Genomic DNA, 16,228 nt, shown 5'->3' with positions numbered 1-16,228 from the left:
CACTACTGAAATTGGTGTGACAAATTTAATTCCAAATCTAATTATATTTATATGAAAAGTTGAATAAAGGGAAATAAAATATTTAATGAAGAAGTCGACCTATCACCTTGATTTGCTCACAGATTGTTGCGCGACAGTTTCTCCTTAACCTGCTTAAAATCTTTTAATGTCACTTTTTTCTATTCCTGAAAATTGTGTAATTGTCAATTTCAATTTTTAGCAAAAAAAAAAAAGAAAAAAAATACGATTCTATCTTCTTTTGGAATGATAACAGGAAAAAATAAAGGATAACATTTATTTTTTAGTTCTAGGAAAATATTTTCATTATTTACAGATATGATATTCGAGAAGAATATAAAAATTTGTGTGAACTCTTTTACTTTCCCTTTTTTTATTGATAGAAATTTTTACGGCTTGTTGGAGAGGTAAAAAAAGTTATTCTTATCGTAATAGTTATAATTATCATCTGTCTATGTAGTGTTTATTCGACCATGAAGGTCGTTTATATATCGAAATTTGTATATTTTTGTTAAATCTATTATTATTTTTCTTTATTTTATTCTTTATGGACGAAAATTGTAAAAAAATAATTTCAACCTTAATAACAGGTAAAAATATTCTAAAATTATATAGTACGATTATAATTATTATCAACGATAGGTATATAATATTTATAAAAGAAGACAAATTTAATTTTAAAAAATTTCACAAATTTGCTTGAAACTTGTTATTTAGGAGCTTTTGGGGCCATTGATTACAAATTTGAAAATCAGATTCTAAAAATCCAAAATGCCGGATATTTTTTTTAAAAATTGAATTAATTCTCTTAAAACTTATTGTTTGGGGGTTTTCAAGCTAATTACAAATATAAAGTCAGATTTTCAAAATTCAAAATGGCGGAGAGAAAAAATGGCCCAGAAATAACCCACGATTAACATAAGGTTTAAGCGAATTTAAGAACTTTTGAAAAAAAATTGCTTCAATATTTTTGGGCTCTTCAAAAATACATTACTTGTTTTTTAAACTTCACCCTTTGGTCAAAAAAACTACTTTGACCACAAAAATCGAAAATTCTTAAAATTCAATATTTTTCTTTTATTTTAAGGCAAATTGATTTAATATTTTTGCGCTCTTCAATAATACTTTACTTGTTTTTTAAACTTCACTCTTTGGTCAAAAAAACTACTTTGACCACAAAAAACAAAAATCGAAAATTCTTAATATTGAACATATTTTATTTATTTTAACTTTCAGGCAAATTGATTTAATATTTTTGCGCTCTTCAATAATACTTTACTTGTTTTTCTACTTCACCCTTTGGTCAAAAAAACTACTTTGACCACAAAAAACAAAAATCGAAAATTCTTAAAATTCAATATTTTCTTTTATTTTAAGGCAAATTGATTTAATATTTTTGCGCTCTTCAATAATACTTTACTTGTTTTTTAAACTTCACCCTTTAATCAAAGAAACTACTTTGACCACAAAAAACAAAAATCGAAAATTCTTAATATTGAACATATTTTATTTATTTTAACTTTAAGGCAAATTGATTAAATATTTTTGCGCTCTTCAATAATACTTTACTTGTTTTTTTACTTCACCCTTTGGTCAAAAAAACTACTTTGACCACAAAAAACAAAAATCGAAAATTCTTAAAATTCAATATTTTTCTTTTATTTTAAGGCAAATTGATTTAATATTTTTGCGCTCTTCAAAAATACTTTACTCGTTCTTAAAACTTCACCCTTTGGTCAAAAAAACTACTTTGACCACAAAAAACAAAAATCGAAAATTCTTAAAATTCAATATTTTTATTTTATTTTAAGGAAAATGGCTTCAATATTTTTGGGCTCTTCAAAAATACATTACTTGTTTTTTAAACTTCACCCTTTGGTCAAAAAACTACTTTGACCACAAAAAATAAAAATCGAAAATTCTTAAAATTCAATATTATTCTTTTATTTTAAGGCAAATTGATTTAATATTATTGCGCTCTTCAATAATACTTTACTTGTTTTTTTACTTCACCCTTTGGTCAAAAAAACTACTTTGACCACAAAAAACAAAAATCGAAAATTCTTAAAATTCAATATTTTCTTTTATTTTAAGGCAAATTGATTTAATATTTTTGCGCTCTTCAATAATACTTTACTTGTTTTTTAAACTTCACCCTTTAATCAAAGAAACTACTTTGACCACAAAAAACAAAAATCGAAAATTCTTAAAATTCAATATTTTTCTTTTATTTTAAGGCAAATTGATTTAATATTTTTGCGCTCTTCAATAATACTTTACTTGTTTTTTTACTTCACCCTTTGGTCAAAAAAACTACTTTGACCACAAAAAACAAAAATCGAAAATTCTTAATATTGAACATATTTTATTTATTTTAACTTTAAGGCAATTTGCTTGAATATTTTTAGGCTCTTTAAAAATAGTTTACTTGTTTTTTAAACTTCACCCTTTGGTAAAAAAAACTACTTTGACCACAAAAAACAAAAATCGAAAATTATTAAAATTCAACATTTTGATTTTATTATAAATAAGGAAAATTGCTTGAATATTTTTGGGCTCTTCAAAAATACTTTACTCATTCTTTCAACTTCAACCTTTGGTCAAAAAACTACTGTGACCACTAAAACCAAAAATCGAAAATTCTTAATACTGCGAACATTTTTTTTTTTATTTTAAGGCAAATTGCTTGAATATTTTTGGGCTCCTCAAAAATAATTTACCCAGTTTTTAAACTTGACCCTTTGGTCAAAAAAACTACTTTGACCACTAAATATAAAAAAATTCTTAAAATTCTAAATTTTTCTTTTATTTGAAGGCAAATTGCTTGAATATTTTTGGGCTCCTCAAAAATACTTTATCCAGTTTTTAAACTTGACCCTTTAGTGAAAAAAACTACTTTGACCACTCGCACCAAAAATCGTAAATTCTTAAAATTTTTTGGTTCAAATAAAAAAAAATTTTAAATTTTAATTTTATTTTAAGGCAAATTGATTTACTATTTTAAGGCTCATCAAAAATACTTTAATCGTTTTTTAAACTTTACCCTTTGGTCGAAAAACTACTTTGACCACTAAAAAGAAAAATCAAAAATTCTTAAAATTCAACATTTTTTTTTTTTTTTTTTTTTTGAATATTTTTGGGCCTTTCAAAAATACTGTACTCGTTTTTTAAACTTCACCCTTTGGTCAATTGGTCATAAAAACTACTTTTACCACTAGCTCAAAATATCAAACATTCTTAAAATTCTACATTTTTTTATTATTTTAAGGCAATTGCTTCATTATTTTTGAGCTCTTCAAAAGTACTTTACTCGTTTTTTAAACTTAACCAAAAAAAACTTTAATCAAAAAAACTAATCTGACCGCACTATGAAAATATAATAGGAAAGTACAAAAATTCTGAAAAGATTTTATTCTTTGCCCATACTTTACTAGACTCTTTGCTTGTGATGAATAGAACATGAAAAATTTGTTTCCTTTTATTTTTATATGAGTTAAAAGTATAAGAAAATTTTTTTTTTTTTGGGGGAAAGTAAAAGCAAATTACAATAAAAATATTATTTAGTTTTAAATAACTTCGAAAATTTTATTTATCAAAAATATTAAAAAAGAGACCACATACATATTGTAATGCATCGATGATGCAGTCGACTTAACAGTATCAAAAAGTACATTCGCTTGAGCGTTATTTTTATTATTAGATATTAATGTCACTATTTTTTTAGTTCTCAAAGTTTTTAGCAGTGGCATTTCTACAAAAGAAGCCTCACAAGTTACTGTCAAACGACCATTTTGAAAATGTTCTTGTTCCAAGAGCAATGAAAATTCTTGATGAGTTGTTGTTGCGTAATTGCCAACCACATGAACATCATTTTGAGTATATTCCGTTGAACTTTGGCTCACCTAGAAAAAAAGAATTAAAACTTATTTTTAAAAAAATTCATATTCCAATAATTATGATAAAAAAAAATATTTTCAAAATAATTAAATATTTTCAAAATAATAAATATTATTTTATTTACTTAAGTAAATAAATAAAATACAATATTTTTTTTTTGAAAACATTAAAAGAATTTAAAGCAAATTTAAAAGTAGAGATTTTTTTTAAATCCTAACTGTATGTTTTAATCCTTACTGTATAAGTACAATAAAATTAAATGTAATTAAAATGTAAGTATGGTTTGTTTCAATAACAGTTTTTGCAAAAAAGAACCTTCTTATTTGAATTAAAAGTTAATTGTTACTTCTTTTTCGTTGAGAAGAAAGGTCAGAACTGCCGGTGGATGACTGGGAGCGGAAGTGCATTCTGCTCTCATAATGTCGCCTACTTCATAGTAAGGTCTTAGGCCATCGACAACAGGTGCGCTTTTAGGTGGTACAGCAACACTCATATTTGCCTCAACATAAGTTGTCAAAAATAGTGGAGCTTCTGTTGATACTTCGCAAGCATAAGTTCCCGCTAAATTTGTTCCACCTAAAAAAAATATTAACTCACATGATATTTAAAAATTTAAAGGCCTTAAACCATACCCTAGATGTGCTACAAAACATTTTTTTTTAATTTTTCATGATCCTTATTATTAGAATTAAATTATTTTGAATTTGAATAAATTGAAAAAATAATTAAATTTTCTCATATTAATTCTGTGGTTGTAACGGATATTTCAAGATTAAATGATTTATTTGTAATTACTAAATTATGTTTAAGAAAAATTAAACTTCACGACCAAAAAAACTCGTTTCAGACACAAAAAAAAAGACAAAATTTACATTCCATATTTTTTATTTTCCTAATTTTCATCAAAAATATAATTACTTCTTTCTTATCCTGATAATAAATTGAATATCTGCTACAAATTTTATTATTCATAAAAGTATTTCAATATTTAGAAAAATAATTTAATTCTTGCGAACAATTTTATAAAAAAAATTTTAAATAATTCATTTCTTTCGAGAAATTGAAATTACATTTTTAAGAATAATTAGATTTTTTGAGCAATTCCTGTAAAATTATAATAAAAATAATTGAAATTTTTCGATTTGAATTTTTGTGAATAATTTTGCTATTTAACAATATAATTGAATTTTTTCAAAGAATTATTTATGTACCTAAATAATTGAAATCTTGGGAAGAATTTTAATTAAAATCTAAAAGAATATTTTAATTTATTTCAATAAAATTTAATTAAAACAATTGATTTCTTTCGAACAATTTTATTAAAATATTTGAAAATAATTGAATTTCTTTGAAAAATTATAATATTTTTGTAGAAATAATAAATTGATTTCTTTCGAACAATTTTATTAAAATATTTGAAAATAATTGAATTTCTTTGCAAAATTCTAATATTTTTGTAAATAATTGAATTCTCAAGAAGAATTTTATTAAAATCTAAAAAAAATAATTGAATTATTCCAAAAAAATTTAATTAAAATGGTATTTAAAATAATTTAATTTTTTTCCAACAATTTTATTAAAATATTTGAAAATAATTGAATTTCCTTGAAAAATTCTTATATTTTTTGTAAATAATTGAATTCTTTCAAAGAATAAAAAAAAAATTTTTTTTTAAATAATTGATTTTTTTGAGGAATTGAAATTAAATTTTTAAGAATAATTACATTTTTTGAGCAAAATTGATGTAAAATTATATTGAAAATAATTTTATTTTAATTAAAATATATTTTTAAATTTTAATTTTATTAAAATTTTCATAAATATAATTGAATTCTGTTTGGAAATTTTATGAAAATAGTAGATATTAAAAATCATTGAATTACGAAAAGTTTTTAAAAATAATTAAGTTTTACAAAGAAACCTATTCAAATTTTTGAGAAGAATTGAATTTTTTTGAAAAATTCTAATATTTTTGTAAATAATTGAATTTCTTTGAAAAATTATAATATTTTTTGTAAATAATTGAATTTCATCGAAAGCAAAAAGAAAAAAAATTTTAAATAATTGATTTTTTCGAGGAATTGAAATTAATTTTTCAAGAATAATTACAATTTTTAAACAAAATTGATGTAAAATAGTATTAAAAATAATTGAAATCCTGCGATGAATTTTATTATTTATGAAAATAATTGAATTTTGCAAAGAATTTTTGCCTCAAAATAATTGAATTTTCGCGGAATAATTTTGTTATTTATCGTCATAATTGACTTCTTTTCGAAGAATTATTTATGTAAATAATTGAATTCTCAGGAAGAATTTTATTAAAATCTAAAAAAAAATTCAATTATTTCAAAAAAATTTAATTAAAATGGTATTTGAAATAATTGATTTTTTTCTATAACAATTTTATTAAAATATTTGAAAATAATTGAATTTCTTTGAAAAATTCTTATATTTTTTTAAATAATTAAATTCTTCCAAAGAATTAAAAAAAAATTTTTTTAAATAATTGATTTTTCCGAGGAATTGAAATTAAATTTTTAAGAACAATTACATTTTTTTGATCAAAATTGATGTAAAAATTGTATTGAAAGCAATTGAAATCCTGCGATGAATTTTATTATTTATGAAAATAATTGAATAATTGCAAAGAATTTTATTAAAATTTTCATAAATAATTGAATTACTGAAGAGAATTTTATTATTTATGAAAATAATTGAATTCTGTTTGGAAATTTTATGAAAATAGTATAGATATTGAAAATAATTGAATTACGAAAAGTTTTAAAAAATAATTAAATTTTATAAAGAATTCTATTAAATTTTTTGAGAAGAATTAAATGTCTATATGTGGAATTTTATTGCATTTTTTTAAAATAATTGAATTCCTAAAAAGCATTTTATTATTCATGAAAATAATTGAATTCCTAAAAAGCATTTTATTACCCGTGTAGAAATCACCATGCTATGCCTAAAATGATTATTGGCCCTAGCTTGGACCTAACTTGGCAACCCCTTTTTATATATCCTAGGCTGGTCCTAACTTGGTACTAACTAGGAGATCCAGTTATGACTTAGAAAAATTTTTAGGAAAATAAAGTGTCAAAATTGATACATGAAAAACATGTAAAAATTCATAAATATTCTCAATTAATATTTATAAAATTAATTGATAATCATATTTGTTTAAACAATTTATTGATTGACATAAATCAGAAAATTATACAAATACTATAAAATAAAGTTAATTTATTAATTTATTAATTCAGCAATTGTTTAAACAAATAATTGTTATTTACTAACTTTTTACACAATCAACCTAGAAACTAGCAGTTTTTTCTAATTTTGCAATAAATAAATACTCAGATTAGTTAATTGCAAAATTTTAAAAGACTATAAGTGTCTAGACGCTTTATTGTCTTAGGAATTAATAAATAACAACAATTTTTTGTTTAAACAAATGCTGAATTGTTAAAATTATAAACTATCTTCATATTTCATTACTCAAGTGTAATAATCGCGAAGTTAGATAAAAAACTGCAAATTTTTAAGTAATTTGTTACAAAAGTTAATAAAACAGCAAAATTTATTTATTTATTTAAACAGATACAGACTGCAATATAATTATCATTAGTAAAATATATTTCTAATTTCGTTCGCTGATTTTAAGTTTCGTTTAAGTTGGTGCTAAACACTAAGAGATATTGCAATTTGAATGTGGGCTGACCCACCCAGGTCCAACCCAGGACCTACCTGGGCTTCCTAGTTTCATTAGCAAAAATTTCTAAGTCCAAGTCTAAAAATTTTTTTGCAACAAAAAATTAATGCTTAAAATAATTTAGAATAATGAAAAACGTGTTTTTAACATAAATTTTTTTGACATTTTTTTAAAAAGTGGATCACCCGCTTAATTGATTAGGAAAAATTTCCAAGTCCAAAAGACGAATATTTTTTTTTGACCAAGAAATTAATGTTAAAAATGATTGAGAACAATGAAAAACCTGTTTTTAACGAAAATGTATAGATATTTTTTTTCTTGATATAATATAAAAATATTAATTTTTGAATTTTTATATTTGGATATTATTTTATTATTATTGTTGTTGTTAAACTATTTTTTTTATTTATTATCGTGTATTAGTGTCAATAACTACTATATTGAATCATCAAAAGCAAGTCCACAAGTCACTGACAATAAAAATTTTGATCTCAACTAGTTTCATTAGCATAGTGGTTAGGGCGTTAGTCTCGTAGTCCGTAGGTCGTAGGTTCGATTCCCGCGTGCGTTAGATTTTATTTACTTCTTAGGTTTGCGTTTATTCCGATTTTTCTGCATTGTATTCGTATAAGTATGCAATTTAATGATTATATATACTGTAAAATAATTTAATTAACAAATTTCTAATTTTTTTATAATTTTTAATGTATATATTAGAGGAATATATATTAATCTCTACATATACTAACATTATTTATGAATTCGCTTTTGGTCATCATTTCATTGAAAAAAATAATAATTAATTAAAACTAATACTTATTATTAATAATTTAGGTTATTTCTTTAACAAATATTATTAACTAATTAAAATTATAATGAAATAGAAAATACTGTCTGAGATGGTCCTTTCTAGGTCCTAAAATGGACCCATAAACTGGTCCTAACTAGGCTCCCAAGTTAGGACCAGGCTAGAATCGCATCACCAGCCATTGTTGGTCCAACCTACACTGCCAACCTAGGACCAAGCTATTAACAGGGCAAAATAGGTAGGACCTGGCTAGGACCAATTTTCATTTTCCACACGGGTATTCATGAAAATAATTGAATTCCTAAAAAGCATTTTATTATTCATGAAAATAATTGAATTCTTGCGAACGATTATATTATAGAATTTTTTTAAATAATTGAACTTCCAAGAAGAAATTTATTACTTTTAAAAATAATTAAATTCTTGTGGGATGAATATTGTTATTTATGAAAATAATTGAATTTTGCAAAGAATTTTATTAAAATTTCTCGAAATAATTGAATTTTCGGAAATAATTTTGTTATTTTTATCTTTAATAATTGAATTCTTTCCGAAGAGTTTTAAAAAAACATTTTTTTGAAATAATTGATTTTTTCGAGGAATTGAAATATAAATTTTTAAAGAATAATTACAATTCTCAAGCGATTCCTGTAAAATTGTATTAAAAATAATTGAAATTCTGCGATGAATTTTATTATTTATGAAAATAATAATTGAATAGCTATGCAAAGAATTTTATTAAAATTTTCAAAAATAATTGAATTCCTGAAAAGAATTTTATATTATTTATGAGTTAAAATAATATAATAATTGTGAAAAAACAAAGTTAAAAAAATAAGTATGAATATTACCTCGGCGATTTTTATTGACAATTGTAACTCTTTTCTCATCGCTCTGCTTAATGTCAACAAAAATATTGCTGCCATCGTAAAAGTATCCTGGAGGATTTGAGAACGGTGTGAATTTAAAGAATTCATTGCCGTCTTTGTACCATTGAACGGAATATAATTCCGATCCATCCAAATCGTAATCACATAGTAAGTTGATAACTTCTGCTCTTGGATCAATTATACTCGGGACATCAAAACTTACAATATGTAATGCTCTGCCCACTGAAAAATATAGAAATTATTAATTCATATTTTATACGAATTTTTTATTTTTTTTTTGGGTCGCTGATTCCGAATTCGATGTTAGTTTTCAAATATTCAAAATGGCGGATTCAATATGGCGGGCAAAAAATTTAAAATTTATTCAATTGACTTTAATAATGAAAAATTACGATTTTCAAATTGATTCTTAACATAATTGTCAATATAATAAATAAAATAAGTATTTTGTTTATTTAAAAATTTAAAAATTTAAAAATTTCGGGTCGTAGTTTTTTCTTTAGATTATAGCCAAAATGATAAAGGTACGATTATTATTACGATATTTTAGTGTCCGTCAACTTTCGACTTTATATTGCGACCCCTCTATACTTTTACAATGGACCTAGGGGTCTATTGTTATGTGTCGCATTATAATTTTATGGTTTAAAAAAATTTCAATTCAAACAAAATTCAGGTTTAAAATTAAAAATAACTTTTTTTTCATAAGTTAAGAATTTTTTTTTTTTTTTTTTTAATAGTGTAAATTTATTAAGAATTTTTTTAAAGTTTATCATTTACTAATATTATTATTTATCAAATATATCAGTTTTGGTATAATAAATAATAATATAAAAAATATACGAAACAAACACACACGTGATGGGTCTTACAAAATAAAAATATGAAAAGATATAAAAATGTTTAAGTTTGATAGATGGATTCAAAGACATATATGAGATGAAGATCTCTCCCTGTGGGAACTATAATCTAAAAGAAAAATTAATCCCTACAGCTCTTATAGGATTCAAAGTATTTATATATGAAAATATAATGTGACGCTCAATAACTTTTTATATCCACTCTAGATAGATTAGAGGCATTTCATAAAGTTTGATATATTTTGGGTTTCTAAGCTGCGAAAATAGAAAAAAATCTCATTTAGCAAAATAAATATTTTTATATCATTTTTTTTTATCAATTTCAAGGTGATTTATTTTTTTAATAACATTTAGAAATTCCTATCTACATTGTATTTATGTAGACAGATAGATTACTGCAAATATCTAAAATGTCCACTCTTATAGGAAGCTCAATAAAATTTTTTTATTAGCCACCGTTTTATTATTATTTTGAATACTTCTTTAATTTTTCCAACTTATTTTTTAAAAAAGAATAAAAGTTCTTTCATGTTTAAAAATTTTTAAGGATTAATTTTCAGTCCTAATCATCTCTCTCTTTTTTTTCAAAAATTGCGACTTTTTTTTACTTTTTTTCAAAAGTTTTGCCACAGAAACAACAATTTTTAGTAAAAAAATGCAATTTATGTCCACTCTTATAGTGTAAAAAGTTTAACTATAGACAAAGCTTTCAAAAATTATTTTTACATAAATAATTTTTCTAATTAAATTTTTGAAATATAAAATTAAAAAATTTTTTAATAATTTAAATTTTCTAAAATTTAACTGAAAATAATTGATTTTTTCAATTATTTTTATTACAATTTTTGATAATCAGTTGATTTTCAAAAATTGAGGAGTTTTAATTGCAAATTTTGAAAATAATTGAATTCTCAAAAATTTCAATGAAAAATCTTCAAACGTATAAATTTATAAATATGAAAATTAATGAAATATAACTTCTAAAAATTATACTAAAATATTTTTGAAAAAAGTAATATTCATAATTTTTTCCTTGTAATTTTTTTAAGTTTTAATTATTTTCATTAATTTCAATTACATATTTCCGAAAAATCAAATATACGTACAAAAAATAACATTAAAATTTTTTAGAATTATTTTTAACACTTTGAAAAAAAACAATCATGTTCAAATTTTTTTATTAAAATTCAACAAAAAAATTAGTTTCTTTTAAATTGTACAAAATTTTTTTAAAAGAAATTCAATTATTTTATTTTTATTTTTTTTTATTTAGAGAAACATAACATAATTATTTTCGTAAAATTACATTGCAATATTTAAAAAAAAAAATCTTATAATATTATAATAGTCTTATAATTTTTTCATTATAATTTTTTAAAATTCATTTTTATTAGATTTATTTTTGTTCCAATTTTCTTCGAACAAAATAAATTAAAATTTTTTAAAATTTACTTTCTTACTTTACACTTTTTAAATTTTTGAAGAAATCATGTTCATTTTTAAAATTAAAATTCTTCATAAAAATTTGACTATTTTTTTTTTTATTTTTCAAAAAAATTCAATTATTCTTAAAAGATTTTACCAAATTTCAATTATTTGGAAATTTTTTTTTAATTGTATAAATACATTGTATATATACAAAAATAAGAAAATAAAAAAAACCTATAAACTTTCAAAAATTATTTAAAATTAAATTTAAAAATTTAATTTTAAGAATTTCTTTAGTATATTTTTTTTTAAATCAGAGACTTTCAACATTTTTGGCTAAATATTTTAAGTAATTAATCAGAATAAAATTTTTAAAAAAGAACCATAAACAGTTATATAATTACAATAATTATGAAGAATTGAATTTTTTGTATTTAAATAGATAATTGGAAGATAAATTAAAAATAATTTATTATAAAATGAAGTTTAGTTAAATTCAACTTTAAATTTATAATTATTTTCATCGCATTTCTATTCCATTATTATTTTTCTAGAATTTTTTAACTAACATTCTTCTTTAAATCAATTATTATTGATAATAATTATTAATTTCTAAAAAAATTCTTTGAGAATTTTCAAATTTCACTTGTTTTCAATTCAATTTTACAAAATTTCAATTATTCGTAAATTCTTCAATTAAATATATTTATTAGAAATTAAAAACTTCAAATAATTTTTTTTTTTTTTTTTTTTTTTTAATAATTTCAAAAAAATTGTCTTAAACTTTCTCAAAAAAATTAATTTTTTATACAGAACTTTTAGTTATAAATATGAAAAATTGAAATTTTCAAAGATTCGAATTTAAAACCTTTTCAAAATTCAATTATTTCAAATTTCATGCTATAATGCTTTTCAAATTCAATTTCATTATCTAAAATTTAAAAAAAATTCATTTTTTAATAAATTTTTATTAGAAAATTCTACGAGAACCATAAACAGTTACAGTTATACAATAATTATAGAAAATTGAATTTTTGTAATTGGAGGAAAAATGAAAAAAAATTGATTTGAAAATGAAGTTTAGTTAAAAATTGTAGAAAATACCTAATAATTTAATTTTGGAATGGTTATAATTGTAATTTTAAGAAATTATTAAACATATTTGAAATTTGAAATTTTTCTAATTATTTTATTTCCAATGGAAAAACAAATAATAATTTTATTTAAATATTTATTAAAGAAAATTATTTAAATTTTGAAAAATTGAATTTAGAAATCAGTGAAAGAGGAAAATCAGGAGAATAAAAAATAAAATTCTTATGTGACATTATAAATAATATGAATTAAAAATAAACGACTTTTTCGACTTTTTTTTGAATTTTTAATCGACTGAAGCGACTTTTTTTCGAGGCCTGGTTGACATATATATATATATATATTGTTCAAGGCGATAGTATTTAAAACTCGTCTTCTTTAAATTCTCCTTAAAACTATCTCACAATCAGGCAGACCCTAACCGTTAAGACTAGTTAATAAGTTGTACTGAAAAGAACGCCGGATACATGGTCGTTGCGACCCGATTCATTAGACTCAATTATTATTAATAAGAAGCTGGCAATTTCGTTTAGTAAAAGACTAATATTAAAGTCTTGTTTCACAAGAAAATAAAGCCAACAATTATCAACATTTACGATACTTTTTTTTTTTTTTTTTTTTTTTTGCTTCTTTATCCTTCGATAACAATTATAAGCATTATAAGGTTTTGACACTAGTTTTTTTTCATAATTTTAACACGCTATCTCTTAAATTGTTTGCATTGAAATTTAATAGCATCATATTAATTTAAAAGAATTTTTAAAAAATTTTTTTATAGTAGAAAATTTTGTTGATGCTTTTATTACCAGTTTTCGCTTTCAACTTTATATTTTTAAAGTTGAAAGAGAAAAATATTTATTGTTTTTATTTGCATGTAACTAATGCGGTCAGGGGTCGTCTTCATTAATTGAGAATCATTCTATAAAGCAGACTTTAAGTTTATTATATTAAGTTCATTATAATCACCTAATAATTATTAAATTAAATTGAAAATTCAAAAGCACCTATTTATTAATTTTATGATTAAAATCACAAGTTATTATTAGAATTCTAAATTTTTCTTAATTGCATTAATTTTTAATTGATTGTAAAATTCTATTGAAATTTCAAGTGATTCAACTTGAATTTAAGATTTTACTTTAATTTTACTTCATCATTAATTTCAACTAATTTTATTAATCATGTAACTTCTTGAAAATTATTTTCATTATTTCTATTCAATTATTACTTTCTATAATTTTTAACTACCATTCTTCTTTAAATCAAAATTATTGATATATAATAATTTTTGTAAAAGTTCTTTTCGATTTTTTTAAATCCATTTGTTTACAATTTAATTTTACGAAAGTTCGATTATTCGGAAATTCTTCAATTAAATACATATAAGAAAATAAAAACTTGAAATAATTTAAAAAATAAAAAATTCATAACTTTTTCAAAACAATCATTTTAATTTAATTATTTCAAAAAAATTAACTCTATATAATGCTTTTAATATTCAATTATTGTCTAAAATTTTAAAAAAAATTCTGATTTTTTAACCAATTTTTATTAGAAAATTCTGGGAGAATTCAATTATTTAAATCTACAAAAATTATTGCTAAGAAATTTTGTAAATAATAATAAAATTTCTGTTAAATTATTTTGGAAAATTTCTGTTAAAATAGTATAATTTATTGAAAATCATGGAATTCAGGAAAATGTTTGAAAATAATTAAAATTTTACCAAAAATTGTATTCAAATTTTGTTTAAAAATAATTAAATCTCGGAGAAGAATTCCATTATACTTTTGAAAATAATTCAAATTTTTACGAGAGTTTTTTTTTAAATTTCTGTGAAGAATTTTATTACTTTTGAAAATAATATTGAATTTTCAAAATTTAATTATTTCTTAAAATTCATGCTACAATGCTTTTAATATTCAATTATTATCTAAAATTTTAACTAAAATTCATTTTTAAATCAATTTTTTAAATCAATTTTATTAGATATTTCTACGAGAATTCAATTATTTAAATACAGAAATAATTTTTTTTTTAATTTGTTAAATATTTTATTATTATTTTTTAATTAAATTCCTGTGAAATTTCTATTATTTATAAAAAATAGTTAAATGTTTGCATAGAATTTTATTAAAATTTTTTGTTAAATAATTAAATTCTTTTGGAATCTTTTTATTAAAATCAAGTAGATATTGAAAATCATTGAATTCAGGAAAATTTTTGAAAATAATTAAAATTTTGCTAAAAATTGTATTCAAATTTTTTGAAAATAATTGAATTTCGAAGAACAATTTTATTCTTTTTAATAATAATTGAAGTTTTGACGAGAATTTTTTAAAGTTTCTGAACGTAATTGAATTTCTGCGAAGAATTTCATTAAACTTTTAAAAATTATATTTTATTGTTTCACAAAAATTATTTTTCTGATTGTTGAAATAAGAAATAAAAAATAAAAAAAATAAAAAAAATAAAAAAAAAGTTATTGTCATTTGTAAATTATTCCTTTCATTTTATATCCTACCTTTTATTAATGAAATCTGAAGCACTGCAGCTAGTAGTAAAAAACGCATTTTAGTCAGACGCAGAATTTATTCATTTGAAAGATAAAATTATTGTACTTAAAAATATATATGTACATCTCTCATTGATTTCAATTTTAAAGTTCCTTTTTTCTTGACAATAAAAAATTCTTTTATAATCGAAAACTTTTTTTTCGATTTTTTAATTTATATATTCAAAAAATAAAAGTTCTACATTTTATCATTTCATTTATAGAGAAAAAAACACTTTCACTCAACAACACTGATATCACTTTTCAAAGATTTGAAAAACAGATTCAAACACATAATTTACTGATTCTTAGCTATAACATTTAGAAAATTTTTTTATATTTCCTTATATATTTTTTTATTTATAAAATAATTTTCGTACACTTTACTTCGTATCCGGGAAACTTGATTTAAAAAATTGCAGAACCACGTGTTTTTGTTTGTCTACATTATTTAAATTCGAATTAGTTCGTATATGGAAAAAATTTTTTTTTTCAATTATTTTATAAATTTGATAGGTTATTTTTTTTTAAATTTTGTTTAAAAAAGACGTTATAGGAGAAATTTTTTTATAAGAAAAGTTATATAGTAAACGGGTACTTAATCCACTAGCTGATGTAAGTTAACAAAATGCTTCAGCGTGACTTGTTCAACGATGAGACGCCACTCCCACTAGCGCATGCTCTTGTATAATTTTGATCCCCCTCTGTCTTTTTCTTAATATCCACCAGGCTCTTAGCTCTTCGCACGCATTCATTTTTTATTGCTCGAGAAAGACGTATATACACACATATAAATTATTCGTAATTACTTTTTTTTATTGAGTTTGGCAGCCCTTAAGAAGAATTAAAGTCTTGGAAAGAAGTGAATGACACATACACACGACACTTTTTGTGAAATAAAGCAAAAAAAAAAATTTTTTTATCAATACTTCTTTTCATCTTATTTTTTTATTTAATGTT

At 21.3% G+C, this 16,228-nt stretch overlaps 1 protein-coding gene across 1 annotated transcript; it reads right to left on the bottom strand.

The window, feature by feature from the left end:
* Nucleotides 1-3,577: 3,577 nt before the first annotated feature.
* Nucleotides 3,578-15,946, bottom strand: LOC122503498. The gene is made up of 4 exons (XM_043614065.1): nt 15,239-15,946; nt 9,293-9,553; nt 4,262-4,491; nt 3,578-3,920 (listed from the first exon to the last, which is right to left on the bottom strand). The coding sequence occupies exons 1-4, from the start codon at nt 15,285-15,287 to the stop codon at nt 3,585-3,587; spliced, it is 876 nt and encodes a 291-aa protein (XP_043470000.1). The 5' UTR covers nt 15,288-15,946; the 3' UTR covers nt 3,578-3,584.
* Nucleotides 15,947-16,228: the final 282 nt, after the last annotated feature.

The sequence above is a fragment of the Leptopilina heterotoma genome, unplaced genomic scaffold (genome assembly GCF_015476425.1).
Source record: "Leptopilina heterotoma isolate Lh14 unplaced genomic scaffold, ASM1547642v1 Lhet_263, whole genome shotgun sequence".
NCBI lineage: Eukaryota > Metazoa > Arthropoda > Insecta > Hymenoptera > Figitidae > Leptopilina > Leptopilina heterotoma.
The sequence above is the reverse complement of the archived record's forward strand: the minus strand, read 5'-3'. Positions and strand labels throughout refer to the sequence as shown.